The following is a 25,593-nucleotide window of genomic DNA, read 5'->3' as shown; positions in this document are numbered from 1 at the left end:
TTATAATAAATTAACGACTCTTCATTTATTACAGAACACGAAAATCCCTATTCCCTACCTGAAATAAATGTATCATAGACATTCAACAAGTTTGCTTAAAGCTGGTTGGTACAAATCTGATAATACATTCACCTATTTTTTTTAACCGAGGCAGTGAATGTGCCGAGTGTATCCTGTATCATGATAGGATGCCCTCTGCTGGTCATTTTTGTGTAAAGTAAAAGTTGATGTAGCTACATAAAATTTGGCCATTACCAATGTATACACATCATTGGGCATTAGACCTATGATGGCCCGAAAAAACAAGTGCACAATACGCTTCTGCAAAAAATACTCAACAATAATGTGACAGAGACAGGACACACATTGCAGAAAGGCAACTGCAATTTATTCAAATAAAGAACTGGATGCAAGATGAATAGAATAATTAATTATGAGCTCCCGTTTTGTGAGAAGCTCTGTCATGCTATAACAATTCAATGGTATGTTTACAGTATGTTGGCATGCATTTGGGTAGAGGCCCCAACGTCTCACTACAATGGATGACATTGTGTGATATGGACAGTAAATGTAATCCTAGCCCTTTCTATAAAATAGGGCACAGATTGTGATGAAACAAAAGCGAAGACGAAATATATGTATAAATACACATATCATACAGCATCCTGGGGGTAGAATTTAATTTAACCCTGTAGTCAAACCCAACCTCTTCTTCGATATGTTGTTCTTAGAAGGGAGCACTTTCATGTGGAGGGGTGATAAAATATGGTTTGTCTTCGACATTTTCAACAGTTTAACTTAAACCCATGATGGTGGGTTATATCAGAACATATTTTGTACTATACATTTTGACACAAAGAGAAAAGAGAACACTTTTAATTGTGAGCAGGGGGCAACCTTGTCAGCCCCCACATTCTGAATTTGCATTTTTGTCCCCCCACAGATTTATCATTGGAATGGGATACAAAACGAGGCAGCGGTGCAGTGTGCTGTGCTTTAGGACCATGCGGATACCTCCGAGCAGTTGGGTAGGCCGTTTGGAGTGTTTATCCATGGATTTTTAAAAAAGAATGAAAGTTTCTCCCCTGATTGTGAATCATGACTGTGTTCATCCAGAATTAGAATATTTCGATTTTTTATTTTATTTGGACTGATCTTGTAATTTTCGTCAGTATCTTATCCATAATTTAAATGTTACATTATTTTCAAAAGGGCCCCCCCTGAACATTTGACAAGATGGTTAGATCGCTATCTCACAAACAGGTACTTTTATACTACAGTTCCTTCAGAAAGTATTCACTTCCTCCATATTTTGTTGTGTTACAGCCTGAATTTAAAACAGATTAAATTTAAGATAAGATTTATGGTCACTGACCTACACCCAGTAACCCATAATGTCAATGTGGAATTATGTTTTTCAAAAGTTTTACAAATACATTTCAAATGAAAAGGTGAAATGTTTTGAGTCAATAAGTATTCAACCCCTTTGTTATGGTAAGCCTAAAGTTCAGGAGTAACAATTAGCTTAACAAGACAGTCAAAATAAGTTGCATGGACTCATACTGTGTGCAATAATAGTGTTTAACATGATTTTTAATAACTACCTAATCTCTATACCCCACACATACAATTATCTGTAAGGTCACTCAGTCGAGCAGTGAATTTCAAACACAAAGACCAGGGAGATTTTCCAATGTTAAGAGCATCTATTGGTAGATGGGTAAGAAAAAAATATCCCTTTGAGCATAGTGAAGTTATTAATTATACTTTAGATGGTGTATCCATACAGCCAGTCACCACAAAGATACAGGTGTCCTTCCTAACTCAGTTGCAGGATAGGAAGGAAATCACTCAGGGATTTCACCATGAGACCAATGGTGACTTTAAAACAGAGTTTAATGGCTGTGATCGGAGAAAACTGAGGAAGGATCAACAACTTAGTAGTTACTCCACAATACTAACCTAATTGACAGAGTGAAAAGAAGGAAGCCTGTACAGAATAAAAAACAATCCAAAACATGCATCCTGTTTCCAACAAGGCACTAAAGTAATACTGCAAAAAAATTGGCAAAGCAATTACATTTTTGCCTTGAAAACAAAGTGTTATGTTATGGGCAAATACAATACATTACTGAGTACCACTCTCCATATTTTCAAACATAGTGGTGGCTGCATTATGTTATGGGTATGCTTGTAATTGTTAAGGACTGGAGTTTTTCAGCATAAAAAAAAGAAATGAAATGGAGCTAAGCACAGGCAAAATCCTAGAGGAAAACCTGGTTCAGTCTGCTTTCCACCAGACACTGGGAGATTAATTCACCTTTCAGCAGGACAATAACTTAAAACACAAGGCCTGGAGAATCAACCCTGGAGCTGCTTATCAAGACAGTGAATTTTTACAGTTGTGGCTTAAACCTGCTTGAAAATGTATGGTAAAACATGAAAATGGCTGTCTAGCAATGATCATCAACCAACATGACAGAGCTTGAACATTTTTGTAAAGAATAATGGGCCAATACTACAATCCAGGTGTACAAAGCTCTTAGATGCTTACCCAGAAAGACTTAGTTGTAATCACTGCCAAAGGTGATTCTAACATGCATTGACTGAAGGGTGTGAATAATTATGTAAATTAGCTATTTCTGTACTTAATTTTCAATACATTTGCGTACATTTTGTGTGTAAATGGGTGAGAGAAAAAAACGATTTAATTCATTTTTAATTCCAGCTGTAACACAACAAAATGTGGAACAAGTGAAGAGGTATGAATATTTTCTGAAGACACTGTAAGTGGTCAGCTATACAGAGACCTCCTCACTCAGATACCATCGAACACTGCATACATGACAGGCTGACGGAGTGCATAGTAAGTCTTAAAAAACATAACTGTGTTTTCACATACAGCAGTGACATGCAAGAAAATGACACTTTGGTGCTGAAATAATCACTATGTGGAAGCATTCATTGTTGAATTAATGTTGTTTCAATAATATCTCATGGAATCATAAACCTGTTCAGTGACTGAAGTGATCTGTACCCCAACATTGTCTAACTATATACAAAAAGGGCAAGATGTTAAAAACACATGCCACTAGAGAACTGGGGAGATTTTTCCACCACTTTGGGCTCATCTAAAAATGGAGAAAAAGCAGAGAATTTAAAAGATTGCACTCTACTGGCAATGTCGAAGTTCTACCATCTCATTTGTATCTTACCATATCTGATGACAACTTTATCCATGTCAAACTAATTCCAACATTTCCATAAGGGATATGTCATGCATAGATTGTACAAGAGGTCTGCAGCCGCACTAGGCTATACGCTTGGTATTAAAATTCATTTGCAAGAGCCAGTAATTGATACAATTTCACAATGACATTGCAATGCACTTGTTTAAAAGGTGTTTGTTTCTCTATGAATGATATTACTTTACAAAATATGATAACCATTTTCTTTTTGGTGTTCTGAAAATGAGATCTGTAAATCTATTACCATACAAAAAGAAACAAACGTGATTTTGATTTCAGCTTCAACACTGTATCATCCCCTTTGCTAAACACATATATTAGAAACATTTAGTTACATTACGTTTTTAAAAGCTCTTCACCAGTTGTCGTAACTGGGAGACATTTGTGAGGACTTAATAAATAAAACAAATACATTGTGTTGTGCAGCAACAACTCATTCTATTAATGTGCAACTTGTGTCGCTTCTACAATGTTTGCATTGAGAAATCAACAGACACATGCTATGAATGTAGTAACCCTTTTTCATCTCAATAAACCTCTCCTATACAGGTTTCCACTGAAAACATGAATGTTCCTAAACTGTCCACATTGATGAGTGGTACAGACAAACATAGTCAACTACTGAAACTGCTGAAATGTGGGGACCAGGAGTCACCCTTTGAAATGTACAACCATCCATAAACACCCCCTCCCACATACCTCTACATTAAACGTGAGTCTTTTCAAATGGTGGAGAGGGTGGAGAAACACAGGTACCTAGGCAAACAGACCTGTACATCAGAGGCCTGAGACAGAGCATGCTATGACTAGAAACATGAGCATGCATTACAGACAGGGGGTTAGTGAGTGACAATAAGGGAGCTTCCCCCAGAAAGATGTCCAGGCTCCAGTCACGTCTCTATACAAGTCATGGAGCTCTTCCAACAGTCCCGTCCACCTAAAAAAACAAAAACATTGGTGGCTGCCACAACATAACATAGCAGTGAGTGAAAGGTGGGCTTGAGGGCGGACTGCAAGTCGAGTCACTAGCATGCCCCAACCCTCGCGCTTAAAAACCACACGGCATCAGGAAAGAGCCTCATCTTCTCCCACGAAGGGCAGATCCATGCTTCTCATGCCCTCCATGCTCGCTTGTTTCCTAGGAAACAGATTGGAGGAGCAGAATTTAATACAGCCATCAGTGCTAAGTACCTGTGTCAATTCTATCACTGCAGAGATGGTTAGTTAACCTCCGTTTAGCTGGGAAACTCAGTGGAACCATTTACTTGTTACATAACTGGAGAGAGCAAGCAGAGGGAACTTAGCAAGCTGTTAGTCGAACATTCAGGTCAGACACACACAAAAAAAACATGAAAGTAGTTCACTGGTATGTCCTTGGGCGAGGGAGGAGGCTATTGTTGTGCTGCATGCAGAGGAATCAGAAACCCATGTATTTTTATTTTTACCAGATACTTTAGCCAAATTTAATTCAGGGTTTTCACAGGCAAAGTGTTTAGGCTACAATTATGTAGTACTTGGCCAAGGATTGAGTCAGGCTGGTTGACCTTGATCATGTTATGAAGTTCATTACAATCAGAGTTTAGACAATGAGATTCTAAGTTGACAGTTTGTGCTCATTGCTGTACAGTACACTTGGCCAAAAACATCTACATTTGCGCTCAGTAGTAGGCAACCCCACTTCATAACAGATACTAGTGCAGTTGGGGATCAGCAAGAGGTTCCAGACATGACTTCAAGTACCCCTGTGTATTGGCTATAATTATTTAATTTAATCCATGTTAAACTGTTACACAGGAGCACTTGACAAAGTAACACCATTAACACCAGTAACCACCAACTGCTTCTCAGAGTTCGGGGGAATTCCTTTTCAATTCCAGTCCATTCAAGAAGTACATTGAAATTCCAATTCTCTTCAATGCTTTTCAATGAGGAACATTTGGAATTGGAATTTTGGTTTTGACCCCAACCCTGCTGCTTTTAGAGTTGCAAAATTCTGCTAACTTTCCCTAAATTCCCAGGTTTTCAGAAAAAGCAGAAAATCCAGAATCTTCCAACCAGGATTTCTGGAAAAAATGGGAATTTGGGGAAAGTTAACGGAATTTTGCAACCCTAAGTGCTTTTAAAAGACTTTTCATCCACTGACTAGAGAGCAGTGTAAAAGGCCTAAGAGGGGGACTTACGTGAGCATGTGTCCCGATGCAGACAGGCTGGTGCCTCTGTCCTCGGTCCTCTGACGGCCCCAGTCAAAGGGGTTCCCAAAGGAGCGCTTCCTCAGCATGGTCCTCACCAGGATCTACAGACACAGACATCAGTGATCTGACCACACAACTCTGAGTGATATTGTATTATGTCCTGGGCTTTTTGAAAGGGCTATACCATAGAGAATGAAACACGTCACAGGGTGGCTATGAGCAGATCCTTCATTGTCCATAGTCCTACTTTCACTTTTCATGGTTATAGTTGAAACAAAGTATTTTATTAGTTAGATATTTAGCAATACTTTATATCAAGTTGCACTCATGCCATAATAACCCTATAACAACAGTTTAATTACCGAACTGTATGACAGTAAGGTAGATGAAATAATCAAAGAGCTGAAAGGAAACTGAACATATTAAACCAATAAATGAACATTCGTAACAAGGTATCTTTTGTGAACTGCAAAGTATGACCTCATGTCCCAGGACAGCAAGAAACTGCCTGCAGTAAAATGAGCCTGAGTGTGAGTTCTGAGCCTTTCATCCAGTGCTATCATGTTTAATCTAGTGTTAAAGGCAGGGCAGTGAGGCCTGTGTGTGTCCTCCTCCCACCACTCACCACAGTGGCCAGACTGGGGATGTGTTTGACAGAGTTCTCCACCTCCTCCTCGGTCACCTCAATCAGCATGGAGCAGTTATCATCCTCCAGAGGGAGGGGTTCCGCTCCGTGCCTCGTCACCCATGGGTGCACCTGGAAGGAGCAGAGAGACAATCTCAACATCATGTAAGCACACACATACACACAAATGAATTAAAATAATGGATTTCTGAAACATTGCTTGAGATTACTTACTTCGACACACACACACACACACACAAACACACACACACACACACACACACACACACACACACACACACACACACACACACACACACACACACACACACACACACACACACACACACACACACACACACACACACACACACACACACACACACAACATATTAAGATAATCACAAAGAAGCAAACCTTAATCTGTGGTATTGATATCCTGCTCTCTGGATTCTTGTCCAGCATCTTCAGTAGCAGATCTTTCAGATCGTCAGATATGTCTGCACTGTAGGGCCACAACAAGAGGAATACTTATGGTCATCCATTTGGAATGGATCATATTACTCCCAGTAGAGTTGAATGGAGAACTCACTGCTCTGGCAGCTCCACTGGCTGGGTCTTGATCTTCTGATGAAGACGAAGGATGCGTTCATCCATAAAGGGACACTGTTGATGTGAGTAAAATTACAGTCCACTCAGTTGTCAAAGGTGAACATGTTAGGTGAACAATGATGTATCAAAATGTAAACGCTAAACTGTTCAGTATCAGTGTTAAACCTGAACTTGCATTATGCGATGTGGATTGTGAGGTTATATGTGCATCACAGTTAAGGAAAGAGGTTAGAGGTTTACCACTCCAAACACGAAACAATAGAGCGTCACTCCCATGGCCCAAATATCCAATGCCTACAAGAAGAAACAGAAATGGACTTAAACCCATATCATTCAATTGTCCCATACGAGTTGCCCTCTGGGAATTCCAGAGGAAAATATTTAATTTCCAAAGAGCCCTCCAGAGGGTGACATTCACCTTGCCAGAGAAGTTCTTCCTGGTCTCGGAGAGGGTCTCTGGGGCGAGGAAGGCGGGCGTGCCCACCGTGCTGGTCAGAAGGGCGTCTGCCCCCTCAAACTGGTTACTGACCCCAAAGTCAGCGATCTTAATATGACCGTCCTCCCCAACTAGGAGGTTAGAGGGCTTGATGTCCCGGTGGATGATCCTCTGGTAATGCACTGGAAAAGCACAACACATGTAACCGGCATCACTGTGCTGCTAACAGTATCGCTTCCTTCACTGTCCCTGTCCATGGCTCGAACTAGTTACTCTCTGCTCGCAAACACCTGTGAATGCCTGCTTGGCAGCATACTAACCATTTGCGCCACTGAAAAGGATCCGATTTAATGCCGCAATTAGCAACATTTCAAGCTATGGGTGAGTTTATTTTGTACGATCTCAATTTGTTACACACATGCCTTAGTATAATACATCCTGATGATACAGGTACATAAGGACTCTTACCTTGTCTGTTAATGAAGGGAGGTTGACTAAGTAGTATAAGGGAGAGGGAGAGAGGTTTTGAGTGCTGCTTCTAGTGCCCATACAGTGCATCTCCCTCCCTCCACATCTCTGTCTGTACTGCTCTGGTAGAATACAGAGCCAGTGGTAAGTCTTGGGGTGCTTCCCAAACTGAATAATTTAGGCTCTGGTCAAAAGAAAATGTAATGTAAAGTCTCTGGTCAAAAGTAGTACACTATATAGGGAATAAGGTCCTGTTTGAGTGCAATAATGCCTCTAAAAGCCACTGAGATGATGTGCGTCGGGGAAAGGAGGCAGTGGTTGTCTAAAGAGAGGTAGAGAACAGACAGTTCTGAGATTAGAGAACCCACTCACAGAACTCAATCCCCCTGAGCAGGTCTTGGAAGTAGAACCGTGCCTGGTCTTCATTCAGTGGCTTGTCTGTGGGCATCTCTTCCATCACAGCCCTACGCACGTAAACATACCCACAGACAGACACACACACACAGAGAGAGAGAGCGTTACAGTAGGGCACTATATAATCTGCGATGCTGAGAACGCGGACGAAATCACGCTATCCAGACATTAAAACGTAATTCAACTATGTTAAAAAAATGTATTGAGTCTACTAGAGAATCAACTAAATGTATTGAGTCTACTAGAGAATCAACTAAATGTATTGAGTCTACTAGAGAATCAACTAAATGTATTGAGTCTACTAGAGAATCAACTAAATGTATTGAACATGAAAACTGGGAAAAACTGAAACCTGGAAAGATAACTGACTTTTGGGAATCAGCCTAAAGAAAATTACAGATTTTATAGGGCCCTATGTCAGTGCTTCAGAGATTAGGCTCATTCCAGTTTATAATGATTACAGTAAAAACAATTAACTTACCCCTGTTTGACCAACTCAAACACTGTGAACAGAACAAAGATGCCATCATTACTACAACATCATCAACAACGCTATTTAGAATAGCGTCGGGAAATAATTTAACTTGTGTGTAGGTCTGATTAGGACGTGAGTGGGACGTGTGTGTGTGCGGATTGCCAGGCAGAGCGAGAATCAGGCCAATCTTACCCATGTACAGATGGTCCTCACCAGGGTCATCCAGAACCTGGCAGGAGAAGAAAGCAGGTGAGAGGAACACTACTAGCAGTCTGTGGTAAACACAAGTAAACTTGCAATCACTGACAGGGTTGAGGACACAGTGCAGACTAAGCAGTCTCAATGATATTGTATTATGTATTGGCAGTACACAAGGAGCTTGAGTTAAGAGGACCAACACCATCCAAATTGCAGAGCCTCACCTCTACCAGTTTCACTACATTGGGATGGTCCAGCTTTTTCAGGATGGCAATCTCCTGGTAGACCCGTTCCAGGGGTCCTTTGAGCTGAGGGGGGCCTTCAGGGGCTGCTTTGGCGCCGCGGGGGGGCGGTCTCCCTGCAGGTGGACAGGAGCAAAGAGAGTGTAGTGGCCCTGTTAGTCTACAGCAGCAGAATCCCAAAGTAGTGTACTAGCTAGTAGAGCCGGGCGATATGGACAAAAAGTCATATTGTGATAACTACACTACACTGAACCAAAATATAAAGCGCAACATGAAACAATTTCAAAGATTTTACAATTACAGTTCATAGAAAACAATCTGTCAATTTAAATAAATTCATTAGGGCCTAATTTATGGATTTCACAGATATGCATCAGTTGGTCAGACACCTTTAAAAAATTATAATAATATATATTTTTTTTTATTTAACCTTTATTTAACCAGGAAGGGCTCATTGAGATTTAAAATATATTTTTCAAGAGCATCCTGGCCAAGATGTGCAGCACCAAGTCATTACAAAAATTACAGACAAACAACATGATAAACTACAAGTAATCTAGTAAAAACCATAGAATTCACAAGAGTATAACAAAATCAAAAACATCAAATTAAAAACATTGACAGGTCAGGGAATCAGTCTCAAGATCATTCATCAGTGATTTAAAAACACCAATCGGGACAAGTTCTTCCAGTTTAAAAGTATTTTGTAAGGCGTTCCAAGACGATGGCGCAGAGTACATAAAAGCCCTTTTACCAAATTCAGTTCGGACATTTGGAACAGTTAGCAGGATAAAGTCCAGCGAACGAAGAGAGTACCCACCACATTTCTGAACAATAAAAATGCCCAAATAAAAAGGTAGTAAACCCCAAATGGCTTTGTAAATAAAAGTATACCAGTGCCTGAGCCTACGAGTTACTAGAGAAGGCCAGCAAACCCTGGTATACAAAGTGCAGTGGTGAGTAAGGGTTTTGCAGTTTAAAATACATATTAAAGTGCCACGGTAAAGTGTGTCAATTGATCTCAAAAACATCATCAATTAAAATTTCAAGATATTTATATGAGGTTACAACCTCAATCTCCTTGCCCTGACAGGTAGTAATAGGTGAAAGGTTCAGAGGTCTATTTCTTGCTTTAGAAAACACCATTAGTTTAGTTTTGTCAGTATTGAGGATAAGCTTCAATTGACACAAGGTATGTTGAACAGTATAAAAAGCAGTTTTCAAGTTTTGGAAAGCTTTTGTAAGTGACGAGGCACAACAGTAAATAACAGTATCATCAGCATAAAAATGAAATTGCGCATTTTGGACATTTTTGTCTAAATCATTTATATAAATAGTGAATAAGAGAGGACCGAGTACAGAGCCTTCGGGCGCACCATTAAAGACAGACAATTTAACAGACATAAGCCCATTAAAATGAGTGCACTGAGTTCTATCAGACAGATAGTTAGCAAACCATGCAACTGCATGCTCTGAAAGACCTACACTCGACAATCTCTGCCTTGGTATAGCATGATCAACTGTATCAAAAGCCTTAGAGAGATCAATAAAAAGTGAGACACAGTGCTGTTTTTTGTCAAGGGTTTCAGTGATATCATTTAAAACCTTCATGGCTACTGTAATTGTGCTATGCTTCTTCCTGAAGGCCGATTGGTACATTGATAAAATAGAGTTAGTAAATAAAAAGTATTTTAGCTGTTCACTCACAAGGGTTTCAAGTATTTTCACCAGGGGTGACAGCTTTGAGATTGGCCTATAATTATTTAAAAGTGTTGGATCTCCCCCTTTTAAAAGTGGTAGGAGAAATGCTGATTTCCAGATTTTCGGAATTTCATTACATTCCAGGAAAAATATATTTTTTTTTAAAGAAGTGGGGGCGTAGATCAGAAAACCAGTCAGTATCTGGTGTGACCACCATTTGCTTCATGCAGCGTGACACATCTCCTTCGCATAGAGTTGATCAGGCTGTTGATTGTGGCCTGCGTAATGTTGTACAACTCTTCAATGGCTATGTGAAGTTGCTGCATATTGTCGGGAACTAAAACACACTGTCATGCACGTCGATCCAGGGCATCCAAACGGGCTCAATGGGTGACATGTCTGGTGAGTATGCAGGTCTTGGAAGAACTGGGACATTTTCAGCTTCCGGTTATTGTGTACAAATCCTTGCGACATGGGCTGTGCATTATAACACTGAAACATGAGGGGATGGCAGGGGATGAATGGCACGACAATGGGACTCAGGATCTCGTCACAGTATCTATGTGCATTCAAATAGCCATAGATAAAATGCAATTGTGTTCGTTGTCCGTATCTTATGCCTCCCCATACCATAAACGCACCGCCATCATGGGGTACTTTGTTCACAAAGTTCACATCAGCAAACCGCTTGCCCACACGATGCCATACATGTTGCCTGCCATCTGCCCGGTACAGCTGATACGGGGATTAATCTGTGAAAAGCACACCAGCGTGCCAGTAGCCACACCAAAGTTCTCCAGCGTGCCAGTAGCCATCAAAGGTGAGCATTTGTAAAGTCAGTTTACGACGCTGATCTGCAGTCAGGTCAAGAACCTGGTGAGGACAATGTACACACAGATGAGTTTCCCTGAGAAGGTTTCTGACCGTTTGTGCCTGGGTCGTTGGTCTCAGACGATCCCACAGGTGAAGAATCCGGATGTGGAGGTCCTGGGCTGGCATGGTTACACATGGTCTGCGGTTGTGAGGCCGGTTGGATGTACTGCTAAATTCTCTAAAACTACTTTGGAGGCGGCTTATGGTACCTCTTTGTGCATACTGCACTATAGGCTATATTATTCACCATTTGAGGACGTGGGAACTCAAAACCCTTAGCAAGAATGCTAACTCTAAATATTATATTTTTGCTATATAGCCATGTAGGCTAATTAATGAATCTATTAGTAAATGTAGGCTAATGACATACAAAAACTTTCCAGGACTAGGCCTAGGCTTCTTGATGAACAACAAGATCTCATGGTTTTACCAATTTGACTTCGGATTCTGATGTATATCCACATTTCTCCAAACGTCAAATTTCTAAGTTGCTTAAACGCCAAATCTCGAAGTGTTTTTGACACACTGGGTTGCTCCTGCTGCTCTGTATCTTTCCAGGCAGATACTTTCAAAGCAGGAATCAAAATAATGCATAGGTTTTAGAACAATCTACATGAACGTTGTGTAGCAAAATCACAGAAAACTACTCACGTACGGAAAATGCTTCGGTAAGAGGAAGGCAATGTCGCTAATTTTGCGTTTATCGTCCAAGCACTAGGCTATGTACTCCCTGGTGGATTGACTATCTGCCCTAGGCTCTGTACTTACGTGGGAAACCTGCCTGCCTCATCAGCCTCTTCTTGGACAAGACTTTCATTGCCTGGAGGAGGGGAGGAGAAAGAGAGGGAAGAGGAGAGAAGTCTGACATCAAAGTATGGAGAGAGGTACAGTAAAAAGGAGTGTAGTTACATGCTTCTCTGGATAGAGGAAGGAGTAGATGTGAAACATAACCCCACTTTTACACAATACAAAAAACACATTACAGAACAACCAATTGTCTCTGTTATGCTTCACATACTGTCACACCTCATAGCGATAGGGTTGTCATGATAACAGTATCGCGATACTACAATACCGGATTTACATGGCAAAAAGGTAAACACAAAGCAGACTAAACTGTTTGGTCCTTTAAAAAACCTACTGTATGTAACATATTGTGTAATATTGCTTGGAAAATAAACACGTGATCTGCGTGACAACATAAGGCTGCTTGTTTCTAACATTAGGGTTGTTTTCCTCAAGATCATTTGGGCTGCTTCATTTTTTGTTTCTTTGCCACGATACCTCTGAGTATGGCGATAATGGTATCGTGACAACACTACATAGCGATCAGTCCAAATGATGACAGTGAGAGAGAGAGTGTGTGTGTGTGTGTACGGTGACCAGCAGGACTCACATAGTAGGTGTTGTCGTCTTCATTGTAGGCCAGCTTGACAACACCATATGAGCCCTTGTCAGAGAACAGGAGAACAGTTAGACAGTGTGACATTCAGCAGCTGTCAATCATCCACACAAAAAAAAACACGGGTGCACGCACACGCAGAATATGTATCCCAAGTTGACCCATCGGAAATGTATGGACAGAGTACTCTCAATGAGGAGCAGCTTCAAAATCAACAGTCCAATTCAAATCTACCCACCCACATCTTAGATGTGTGCCTAATTAGTGCAACACAATCTAGTTTGTCTATCAAGCTTCTCTACCCACACATATACAGAGCTTAGCCAAATTAGTTGGAAAGTCTATTCCTTCACACACACACACACACACACACACACACACACACACACACACACACACACACACACACACACACACACACACACACACACACACACACACACACACACACACACACAGGTCCCAGCTGGGAGAACAGATTGGGGCTACAGCAGGAAGCCCATCCCAGACTAGAGATGAGGTGATAGCAGGACACAACTCTCTCCAACTCCATCTTGACAGGCTCCCATTGTCTACTACTCTACACAGAACAGAACAGACCCACTTATCTCCATGCACACTACTCAAGGAGAGGACAGAAGACTAGGGCTATTTATACCCGCCTCTCATCCTCCTCTAACTCTCCCTGGTCCGGGGATTTTCAGGGAATTTGAAATTAGGACAAGGCTGGCAAGGAGAACTGAGAATGATAGCAACTGCCCCTTAATGATCCTCCATCTTTTTAACATGCACAGTGGGAAATAGATTGAGGAATGGGGACTTCTTCAAAATAAAATCAAAACGGTTAGAAATGGGGACTCTTTTATTCCAACAGTCACTATGAACAGTTTGCAGTTCTCCCAGGGTCAACTCGATGAGTTGAAACAGGAGAACGGCAAGATGACAGTAATCTAAAAGTCATTGAGAGGACATCAGTTCTGTGTGTGAATCCATGATAAAAATGACAGATAATCTGATTTATCTCGAGGGACAATCAAGGCAGAACAACATGGAATTGCAGAATCTCCACATGAGACCTGGAGGGCGTCGGAGGACAAAGTGAGGGAAATGAAATTGAAGATGGACCACAGGAAGATTAAGGTGGAGCGCGCCCACAGGATTGGAAAACCCACCACCGGCCTAGGTGATAGGCCCAGGCTGATAGTGGTCAAGTTCCTGAGGTTCAAGGACAAGGTAGAGTTTCTGGAAAGAGCCAAGAACTTGAGAGGAATGTATATCTTCCTCAATGAGGACTATCCTGAAGCTGGGCACCAGAAGAGGAAAGAACTGATCCCAGCCATGAAAGCTGCCAGAGCGCATGGGGACATTGCTTACATCCTCTACGACAGGTTCATTGTCCACCCTCCCTCCCGCACGCACCCACCCACACACACATACACACAGACTAATGGACTGCAGAATGTGCATTTTTTTCTCTTGCTTTGTCTGCTCTTTTCAGTATTATGTCTATCTGATAAGCTACCCAGGAAAAGGCTGAACATAGCCCATATTAATATATGTAGCCTTAGAAATAAGGTTCATGAAATCAACAACTAGCTAACATCAGATAACATTCAGATATTAGCCATTTCTGAGACTCACCTGGATAATTCATTTGATGATACAGCAGTAGCAAGAAAAGGATATAACATTTATAGAAGAGACAGAAATGCTAATGGGGGAGGTGTTGCTGTATATATTCAGAGCCATATCCATGTAATACTTAGAGAAGATCTTATGTCAAGTGTTATTGAGTGTTGTGGTTGCAGGTTCACTTGGCACATCTAAAGCCTTTTCTTTTGGGGTGTTGCTATAGGCCACCAAGTGCTAACAGTCAGTATCTAAATAATATGTGGGAAATGCTTGATACTGTACAGTATGTGATGTGAACAGAGAGGTCTACTTTCTTGGGGACATGAATATTGACTGGTTTATCATCAAGCTGTCCGCTCAAGAGGAATCTTCTTACTGTTTTTTATTTTTATTTATTTCACCTTTATTTAACCAGGTAGGCTAGTTGAGAACACCTTTATTTAACCAGGTAGGCTAGTTGAGAACACCTTTATTTAACCAGGTAGGCTAGTTGAGAACAAGTTCTCATTTGCAACTGCGACCTGGCCAAGATAAAGCATAGCAGTGTGAGCATACAACAAAGAGTTACACATGGAGTAAACAATTAACAAGTCAATAACACAGTAGAAAACAAAGGGGGGGTCTATATACAATGTGTGCAAAATGCATGAGGAGGTAGGCAAATAATTACAATTTTGCAGATTAACACTGGAGTGATAAAAGATCAGATGGTCATGTACAGGTAGAGATATTGGTGTGCAGAAGAGCAGAAAAGTAAATAAATAAAAACAGTATGGGGATGAGGTAGGTGAAAAGGGTGGGCTATTTACCAATAGACTATGTACAGCTGCAGCGATCGGTTAGCTGCTCAGATAGCTGATGTTTGAAGTTGGTGAGGGAGATAAAAGTCTCCAACTTCAGCGATTTTTGCAATTCGTTCCAGTCACAGGCAGCAGAGTACTGGAACGAAAGGCGGCCAAATGAGGTGTTGGCTTTAGGGATGATCAGTGAGATACACCTGCTGGAGCGCGTGCTACGGATGGGTGTTGCCATCGTGACCAGTGAGCTGAGATAAGGCGGAGCTTTACCTAGCATAGACTTGTAGATGACCTGGAGCCAGTGGGTCTGGCGACGAATATGTAGCGAGGGCCAGCCGACTAGAGCATACAAGTCGCAGTGGTGGGTGGTATAAGGTGCTTTAGTGACAAAACGGATGGCACTGTGATAGACTGCATCCAGTTTGCTGAGTAGAGTGTTGGAAGCCATTTTGTAGATGACATCGCCGAAGTCGAGGATCGGTAGGATAGTCAGTTTTACTAGGGTAAGCTTGGCGGCTTGAGTGAAGGAGGCTTTGTTGCGGAATAGAAAGCCGACTCTTGATTTGATTTTCGATTGGAGATGTTTGATATGAGTCTGGAAGGAGAGTTTGCAGTCTAGCCAGACACCTAGGTACTTATAGACGTCCACATATTCTAGGTCGGAACCATCCAGGGTGGTGATGCTAGTCGGGCATGCAGGTGCAGGCAGCGACCGGTTGAAAAGCATGCATTTGGTTTTACTAGCGTTTAAGAGCAGTTGGAGGCCACGGAAGGAGTGTTGTATGGCATTGAAGCTTGTTTGGAGGTTAGATAGCACAGTGTCCAAAGACGGGCCGAAAGTATATAGAATGGTGTCGTCTGCGTAGAGGTGGATCAGGGAATCGCCCGCAGCAAGAGCAACATCATTGATATACACAGAGAAAAGAGTCGGCCCGAGAATTGAACCCTGTGGCACCCCCATAGAGACTGCCAGAGGACCGGACAGCATGCCCTCCGATTTGACACACTGAACTCTGTCTGCAAAGTAATTGGTGAACCAGGCAAGGCAGTCATCCGAAAAACCGAGGCTACTGAGTCTGCCGATAAGAATATGGTGATTGACAGAGTCGAAAGCCTTGGCAAGGTCGATGAAGACGGCTGCACAGTACTGTCTTTTATCGATGGCGGTTATGATGTCGTTTAGTACCTTGAGTGTGGCTGAGGTGCACCCATGACCGGCTCGGAAACCAGATTGCACAGCGGAGAAGGTACGGTGGGATTCGAGATGGTCAGTGACCTGTTTGTTGACTTGGCTTTCGAAGACCTTAGATAGGCAGGGCAGGATGGATATAGGTCTGTAACAGTTTGGGTCCAGGGTGTCTCCCCCTTTGAAGAGGGGGATGACTGCGGCAGCTTTCCAATCCTTGGGGATCTCAGACGAGATGAAAGAGAGGTTGAACAGGCTGGTAATAGGGGTTGCGACAATGGTGGCAGATAGTTTCAGAAATAGAGGGTCCAGATTGTCAAGCCCAGCTGATTTGTACGGGTCCAGGTTTTGCAGCTCTTTCAGAACATCTGCTATCTGGATTTGGGTAAAGGAGAACCTGGAGAGGCTTGGGCGAGGAGCTGCGGGGGGGGCGGAGCTATTGGCCGAGGTTGAAGTAGCCAGGCGGAAGGCATGGCCAGCCGTTGAGAAATGCTTATTGAAGTTTTCGATAATCATGGATTTATCAGTGGTGACCGTGTTACCTAGCCTCAGTGCAGTGGGCAGCTGGGAGGAGGTGCTCTTGTTCTCCATGGACTTCACAGTGTCCCAGAACTTTTTGGAGTTGGAGCTACAGGATGCAAACTTCTGCCTGAAGAAGCTGGCCTTAGCTTTCCTGACTGACTGCGTGTATTGATTCCGGACTTCCCTGAACAGTTGCATATCACGGGGACTATTCGATGCTATTGCAGTCCGCCACAGGATGTTTTTGTGCTGGTCGAGGGCAGTCAGGTCTGGGGTGAACCAAGGGCTGTATCTGTTCTTAGTTCTGCATTTTTTGAACGGAGCATGCTTATCTAAAATGGTGAGGAAGTTACTTTTAAAGAATGACCAGGCATCCTCAACTGACGGGATGAGGTCAATGTCCTTCCAGGATACCCGGGCCAGGTCGATTAGAAAGGCCTGCTCACAGAAGTGTTTTAGGGAGCGTTTGACAGTGATGAGGGGTGGTCGTTTGACTGCGGCTCCGTAGCGGATACAGGCAATGAGGCAGTGATCGCTGAGATCCTGGTTGAAGACAGCGGAGGTGTATTTGGAGGGCCAGTTGGTCAGGATGACGTCTATGAGGGTGCCCTTGTTTACAGAGTTAGGGTTGTACCTGGTGGGTTCCTTGATGATTTGTGTGAGATTGAGGGCATCTAGCTTAGATTGTAGGACTGGCGGGGTGTTAAGCATATCCCAGTTTAGGTCACCTAACAGAACAAACTCTGAAGCTAGATGGGGGGCGATCAATTCACAAATGGTGTCCAGGGCACAGCTGGGAGCTGAGGGGGGTCGGTAGCAGGCGGCAACCGTGAGAGACTTATTTCTGGAGAGAGTAATTTTCTAAATTAGTAGTTCGAACTGTTTGGGTATGGACCTGGAAAGTATGACATTACTTTGCAGGCTAACTCCTCCCCCTTTGGCAGTTCTATCTTGACGGAAGATGTTATAGTTGGGTATGGAAATCTCTGAATTTTTGGTGGCCTTCCTGAGCCAGGATTCAGACACAGCAAGGACATCAGGGTTAGCAGAGTGTGCTAAAGCAGTGAGTAAGACAAACTTAGGGAGGAGGCTTCTGATGTTGACATGCATGAAACCAAGGCTTTTTCGAACACAGAAGTCAACAAATGAGGGTGCCTGAGGACATGCAGGTCCTGGGTTTACCTCCACATCACCCGCGGAACAGAGAAGGAGTAGTATGAGGGTGCGGCTAAAGGCTATCAAAACTGGTCGCCTAGAGCGTTGGGGACAGAGAATAAGAGGAGCAGGTTTCTGGGCATGGTAGAATATATTCAGGGCATAATGCGCAGACAGGGGTATGGTGGGGTGCGGGTACAGCGGAGGTAAGCCCAGGCACTGGGTGATGATGAGAGAGGTTGTATCTCTGGACATGCTGGTAGTAATGGGTGAGGTCACCGCATGTGTGGGAGGTGGGACAAAGGAGTTATCAGGGGTATGAAGAGTGGAACTAGGGGCTCCATTGTGAACTAAAACAATGATAACTAACCTGAACAACAGTATACAAGGCATATTGACATTTGAGAGAGACATACAGCGAGGCATACAGTAATCACAGGTGTTGAATTGGGAAAGCTAGCTAAAACAGTAGGTGAGACAACAGCTAATCAGCTAGCACAACAACAGCAGGTAAAATGGCGTAGACTAGGCAACGGGGCCAACAGATAAAACAAACAGTAACCAGTGCACTGTAACCAGTGCCTGTAAACCTACCAGGGTGTTCACAAACACTACAGGAACAAGATCATCCACATGTATCAATCACATGTTTACTATTACTGTAGAACTTTGTTCTAAAACTGTATCCGTACCCATTGGATGCAGTGATCACAATATAGTGGCTAAATCCAGGAAAGCCAAAGTTCCAACAGCTGGACCTAAAATAGTATATTAGTGATCATACAAAAGATTTTGCTGTGACTCTTATATGGATGATGTTAAAAATATTTGTATGTAAAGAATGATGGAAAAAAACTTGAATACTTTAAATGAAATTACGGGCAGAAAGACAAATTCATCTCCATCTTTCATTGAATCAAATGGCTTATTCATCACAAAACTTAGATGTTGCCAATTAACTGAATTATTATTTATTTGGCAAAGTGGGCCAACTTAGGCAGGAAATGCCAACAACGAACAGTGAGCAACTGTATTCACGCATAAAAAAATAATGAAAGAAAAGCATTGGAAGATTTAATTTTGTAAAGTTAGTATGGGAGAGGCAGAAAAATGATTCTTATCGATCAATAATGACAAACCTCCTGGAATTGACAACTTAGATGGGTAAGCTACTGAGGATGGTAGCCGACTCTATAGCCACTCCTATCTGTCATATCTTTAATCTGAACCTAGAGGAAAGTCTTTGTCCTCAGGCCTGGATGAAAGCCAAAGTAACACCATTCCCCAAGAACGGTAAAGCGGCAATTTACTGGTTCTAATAGCAGATCTATAAGCTTGCTGCCAGCTCTTAGCAAACTGTTGGAAAAAATTGTGTTTGACCAAATACAATGTTATATCACTGTAAACAAATTAACAACAGACGTTCAGCATGCTTATAGAGAAGGCCACTCAACATGTACTGCACTGACACAAATGACTGATGCTTGGTTGAAAGAAGTTGATAGTAAGAAGATTGTGGGAGCTGTATTGTTAGATTTCAGTGCAGCCTTTGATACTATTGACCATAACCTGTTGTTGATTATATGTATGTGTTATGGCTTTTCAACATCTGCCATATTGTGGATTCAGAGCTATATAATGAAACTCAAAGGGTCTTCTTTAATGGAAGCTTCTCTAATGTCAAATATGTAACGTGTGGTGTACCGCAGGGCAGCTCTCTAGGCCCTCTACTCTTTTCTATTTTTACCAATGACTTGCCACTGGCATTAAACAAAGCATGTGTGTCCATGTATGCTGATGATTCATACGCATCAGCATCAACAGCTAACGAAGTCACTGAAACACTTAACAAAGAGTTGCAGTCTGTTTTGGAATGGGTGGACAGTAATACACTGGTCTTGAACATCTCTAAAACTAAGAGCATTGTATTTGGTACAAATCATTCCTCAAGTTCTAGACCTCAGCTGAATCTGGTAATGAATGGTGTGGCTGTTGAACAAGCTGAGGAGACTAAATTACTTGGCGTTACCTTTGATTGTAAACTGTCATCGTCAAAACACATAGATTCAATGGTTGTAAAGATGGGGAGAGGTCTGTCCGTAATAAAGAGATGCTCTGCTTTTTTGACACCACACTCCAAAAAGCAAGTTCTGCAGGCTCTAGTTTTGTCTAATCTTGATTATTGTCCAGTCGTGTGGTCCAGGGCTGCAAGGAAATACCTAGTTAAGCTGCAGCTGGCCCAGAACAGAGAGGCACATTTTGCTCATAATTGTAATCAGAGGGCTGATATAAATACTATAAATAAATAAATAAGAGTTGAGGAGAGACTGACTGCATCACTTATTTTTATAAGAAACATGAATGTGTTGAAAATCCCAAATTGTTTGCATAGTCAACTTACACCAGCTCTGACACACACTTATCCCACCAGACATGCCACCAGGAGTCTTTTCACAGTTCCCAAATCCAGAACAAATTCAAGAAAGCGTACAGTATTATATAGAGCCCTTATTGCATGGAATTTAATTCCATCTGATATTGCTCAAATAAACAGCAAACCCGGTTAAAAAAAACAGATAAATCAACACCTCGCGGCACAACGCCTCTCCCCTATTTGACCTAGATAGTTTGTGTGTATGCATTGATATGAAGCCAACGTGTGCCATTTTAAAAAGTGTATGTAGTTCTGTCCTTGAGCTGTTGATGTTCTGTATTGTCATTCTGTATTATGTTTCATGTTTTGTGTGGACCCCCAGGAAGAGTAGCTACTGCTTTTAAAAGAGCTAATGGGGATCCTAATAAAATACCAAATAATACCAATACCAACAGCCTGTTGGTTCCTTGAGTATTCAGCATATTGCACTCTCACTTTAAATGTGGAGCTTTCAGTAAGGCAATTTTAATGAATTATATTGTGTAGTTTCTGTGTTTTCATGTTTTATGTACCGTCTTTTTAAGCACATGATGAAATGAATTTCCCCCTGGTGGTATAATAAAGTTTATCTGAATCTGAAGTGCTTTGAAGAGCGACGACAGTACCTTTCCGATTTCATCTTTGAGCTTGTACTGGTTGAGCTGCACGCAGTCCTTTGAGAGAGAGAGAAAAAAATAAGAAATTGGCTGACTAATGCATTTTTCTTGGTCTGCAACAATCATCACATTAAGTATAGCATTACCAGAACCAACAATCCATGTAAAAGCAATGTGCTTACCAACACAACCTTCATTATGGATAACCTTGGGAAAAAAACTACCAAAAGTCAGCATGACTAAACATACAAAATTGAAGTCTGTACAAACCATCAGTAATGGGCTCTGCTAGATTACATCCAGTCAAGTGTAGAAGTGTTCAAGGAGCAGGGTAACAACCTAGCAGAGACCATGGGGTGCTATTTGGGATACAGACCATCTCTACATGGAGTCTACTGGACTATGTTTCTGAGATCTAATGGGGAGTGAGCTGGCATCTAATGAGACCATGGACCTTACCTTCACATAGACTCAACCTTTATACCAGTATGCTGCTTCATTTACCACTGGGGACAAATGCACATGTTCAGCTGATGTGCGTTCATAGAATTTGGCTAACACAAAAATTGTGTTTTATTAAAAACACCAAGTGGGAGGGTAAAAGGCCGTAGCCTACCTGCAGGTCAGTGATGGAGACGCGGTGAGACTCCACGGTGGGTCTACGGGGCAGCCGGGGGGAGGAGTGGGGCGAGGTGATGGGCGAGTAGGGCAGCGAGGGGTAGATGAAGTGGCCGTTGAGCCCTGGGGAGCCACAGGGAGACGAGGCCGTCTGGGAGCGCTCCTGCAGGGACAGCTTCCTGTCTGACGGGTTTAGTCTTCCCCGGTGCTCCTGGGGCTTGGGGAACAGGGCCACGGGGCGGCCCACAGCATGGGACAGCTGGTCGCAGGAGGGGGTTCTGAAGAGGGGTGCGCCAGGCTCAGGGGTCTCGGAGCTGTCCATGTCCTCCACCTCTTCACCTCCCTTGGGCTCGTACTCGGTCACCACGATGAGGGACTCCATGTAGTCTGGGACAGGGTGGGGGTGAGGGTTCATTGTTGGGGCAGGGCCGCTGCACAGCAGGGGCTGTGTGTGAGTGTGTGTGGGCTGGGGGGCATGGCCACAGGGCGACGGGGGCTCAGCAGAGGGCCAGGAGGAAACACACGGAAACATGACGAAGACTGTCCCCAGAGCCTATTGGCTGCTGCTCCATCAGTGGTCTACCTCAGGAGAGCAGACAGCTGAGAGAAAACACATAGTAAAATAATATTTCACCTTTCAACACAGAGAACTTGAAGGATGAAAAAATATATATAATGTCTGAAATTTAGGCTACAACACAGTTCAGTTACAACACAGGTCTGTAGACAGACATAGAGCCTAGGTCCTGACCTTGTTCATGGGCAAAATAGCAAGATGAGCCAGACCCCCCTGGAATTCTAACCTGCAACAACTTTTTAGCTCTTTCAACTCAAAACGAGTTGAGGTGCCAACAAACAAATCCTAGCAAGATGATGCTAACACAGAGCAAGTCCATAACTTAACCAATCAACCTACAGCTGTATGGACTTAGGCTTTTTTATTTTTTCACCTTTATTTAACTAGGCAAGTCAGTTAAGAACAAATTCTTATTTTCAATGACGGCCTAGGGAACAGTGGGTTAACTGCCTGTTCAGGGGCAGAACGACAGATTTGTACCTTGTCAGCTCGGGGGTTTGAACTTGCAACCTCTGGTTACTATTCGAATGCTCTAACCACTAGGCTACCCTGCCGCTATGACATTACTAGCATACAGTTTATCCATGTGCTAACATCTCCAAATATGGCTGGAATCAGAAACAACATCTCTGAACAGTTGGACTCATTGAAGCCTCCATAAGTGGATTGGTTATCTATTGTAGCCAACCAAGGGTGTTTTCCTCTACCCCCCCCCCCCCCAATCTTAGCCCATTATCTGTTCTGATGTTGACTCTGCCTTTCAGGGGTGTGGGAGCTGAGTGTGCCACATAGATAGAGTAAATCAAAGCAGATAAACACTCGTCCCCAAGTCAAGATCACAATGAGGAAAACGTGTGTGGGAAGAGAAGCCCCCTCCAGGTGGCCCCCTTTCTACTATCCATCCCTCTCTCTTTACCACCACATTCTTGGAGTACATTTATTTTGCTCTCTCCTTGACTCTTTTTCAACATTTTCACATTTTCTCTATTCATAAAACTCCCTCTAGCTGCTTCGCTATAATCGCTGTCTGTGTGTGTCTCCTGCTCTGCCTCACCACCACTCCCTGTCCCCTCAGTCATGTCTCCCACTGAGCTTGATGTGGGTGCTCATAGCTCAGTGTTGTCAGTGGTGGCTCTCTCTCTCCAGCCTTTCTCCCTGCTGTACTTCACCGCTGACCCCTAGCTCATTATATCCACAAGACAGCCTCCTACTAAACACCCCCACACACACTCACTAGCAGTCTACATCTGCTGGAGGAGAGTCAAAAACAAGGTAGTGTGTGTTTATCTTTTGATGAAGAGAAACATTTCCAGAACATGCAGTGGATTGGATAACCCTTGTGAATTTTCCTCCGTCACCAAGTAACAATACAATATCAAACAGGGGCCGGTTTCAACAGATCACAGAGAATAAAGGAAATCAGAACCAACAATGAAGTGCCCCCTTATTCTTTTCAGAGCAGAGTAGCACTGTAACCTCCCCTGGTGTCCCAACTAAACTCTGATAGCCTGATTTAGCTTGAGGAAAGTAGAGGAACTATGTGAGATGTGACCCAAGATGTAAGCCTAGCTAGCCTGCATAACCCAGTGTGTACATTAGGCTTTCTATAATTGGAGTGCAGTCAACTACCCATGACCTACTTTGATCTCAGATGGTTGACGAGGCAGAGCTCAATACCTATTTCCACTCGCATGAGATGCTAATGCACACACAGTCCGTGGTTGAGATATTCACAGACACTTCAGTTACATATTAACACATTTTCTTGTCCATATTCTTGTCAAGCCGGCTGAAATGGAGTCCAAAGACAATTTACTTCCTTGTTCCTAGAGATCTGACTGAAACCATTAAACTACACTGATCCCTCATTACACTGGATCGGTGAAGAAGCAGCTTCCAGGCCTGGAAACGAACAGATGCTACTCTGCTCCAGGTGCCACTTGCTCCTATCATAACAAAAGTCACATGATGTGACCTGGGGGGGTTTCAATCTGAGGACAACACCACTCACACAGGGCCATCTGTAGCAGAGGAATATTCTCAACATCATTAACAGATCAACCCTGTCACTGATCTATAGCCCGAGACCAGATAAGCCCCTGTGAATGGCAAGAGTCGTCTCCTCTCTCAAGTAGACTATAGCTGATATATCTACTGTAACATTTATGCAGTGGCCTCAATGGGATTGACGGCTAAACATCTGGGAACCCATTAGCCCTATTTCAAATATACTTGACCCAAACAGTTGTTGCAAGCAAACACTTGGCAAGTTTGGTATCATGATGTGAACTTGGTGCCTGACTTGTCAACAGGCCATATCGATAATTGAATGGGAAGTAATTTGCATTAAATGTCAACGTTATTCTGCAAGCCCACAATTCGGTACCCAGGTGGCTCATTCCGAGGAAGATGCTTATAACCTGTACATGCACATACCAACACACAAAACAGAGAACCATGCAAGGTTCACATTCACAACCGCAAACAGAAAACGTTACTGATGTACAGGATGTTACATAGCTAACGTTATAGTTAATAGCTAGTTTGCTAACCCTAAAGATGATTGCAATTTAAAATAGTTTAGCTGTTATTGAGGGTATTTATTGCTAAATACGGTCATGGTTTAGCTAATCGCATATTTATATAAGCGATATTAAAACGTTACATTTTCAATACACCTCGACAGATTCCCCACGTATCGTCGTTTTTGGTTGTAGAGCTAACATTAGCTAGCCAACTTAGCTTCACGATACAGACATATGTTGGGGGGAAAGCGACGCTCGCGCTTCACAAAAACAATCCTTCGACCCCTAACGTGATGGCTGGTAGAAATACTTACTAGTTAATCGTTGCACAAAAACTTACCTTGTCACAAAGTGCAACTGTCAACTAACGTTAATGGTGTTCCGCGCGCTAGCCACTTGAGGCATTGAAGTATCGCTGATGTTGCCGGTTAGCTACATAGAGAAACAGAACGATGGTATCGTTGTGATAGTTAGCAAAAATGCCGACGGACCAATGCAGTTGGGCAGACACGGTGGGTGAAATGGCCGGTGGGTGAAATGCTGTGGGGTGATGGACCCGCTCAAACAAACGGTTGTATTATTTTCTCCAGAAGATTCACAAAAGAAAATAGCTTTTCGGAGCATAACTGAAACAAACTTGCCATGGAATTGCCCTTTCTTGGCAT

At 42.7% G+C, this 25,593-nt stretch overlaps 1 protein-coding gene across 1 annotated transcript; it reads right to left on the bottom strand.

The window, feature by feature from the left end:
• Positions 1-362: 362 nt before the first annotated feature.
• Positions 363-25,593, bottom strand: LOC109868078 (calcium/calmodulin-dependent protein kinase kinase 2-like). The gene is made up of 16 exons (XM_020457493.2): positions 25,269-25,593; positions 21,825-22,426; positions 21,218-21,265; positions 12,881-12,934; positions 12,253-12,304; positions 8,893-9,026; positions 8,663-8,699; positions 8,477-8,498; positions 7,954-8,045; positions 7,096-7,295; positions 6,918-6,971; positions 6,658-6,731; positions 6,483-6,570; positions 6,066-6,197; positions 5,429-5,541; positions 363-4,386 (listed from the first exon to the last, which is right to left on the bottom strand). The coding sequence occupies exons 2-16, from the start codon at positions 22,356-22,358 to the stop codon at positions 4,314-4,316; spliced, it is 1,707 nt and encodes a 568-aa protein (XP_020313082.1). The 5' UTR covers positions 22,359-22,426; positions 25,269-25,593; the 3' UTR covers positions 363-4,313.

The sequence above is a fragment of the Oncorhynchus kisutch genome, linkage group LG23, assembly GCF_002021735.2.
Source record: "Oncorhynchus kisutch isolate 150728-3 linkage group LG23, Okis_V2, whole genome shotgun sequence".
NCBI classification, from domain to species: domain Eukaryota; kingdom Metazoa; phylum Chordata; class Actinopteri; order Salmoniformes; family Salmonidae; genus Oncorhynchus; species Oncorhynchus kisutch.
The sequence above is the reverse complement of the archived record's forward strand: the minus strand, read 5'-3'. Positions and strand labels throughout refer to the sequence as shown.

Coding starts and splice junctions, on each gene's coding strand:
- LOC109868078 (XM_020457493.2), bottom strand. CDS start 22,358: ATGTTTCCGTGTGTTTCCTCCTGGCCCTCTGCTGAGCCCCCGTCGCCC. Junction 9,027..12,252: donor GAGGCAGGCAGGTTTCCCAC/GTAAGTACAGAG, acceptor GTCCACCTGCAG/GGAGACCGCCCCCCCGCGGC. Junction 6,972..7,095: donor GGAAGAACTTCTCTGGCAAG/GTGAATGTCACC, acceptor TTCTTCTTGTAG/GCATTGGATATTTGGGCCAT.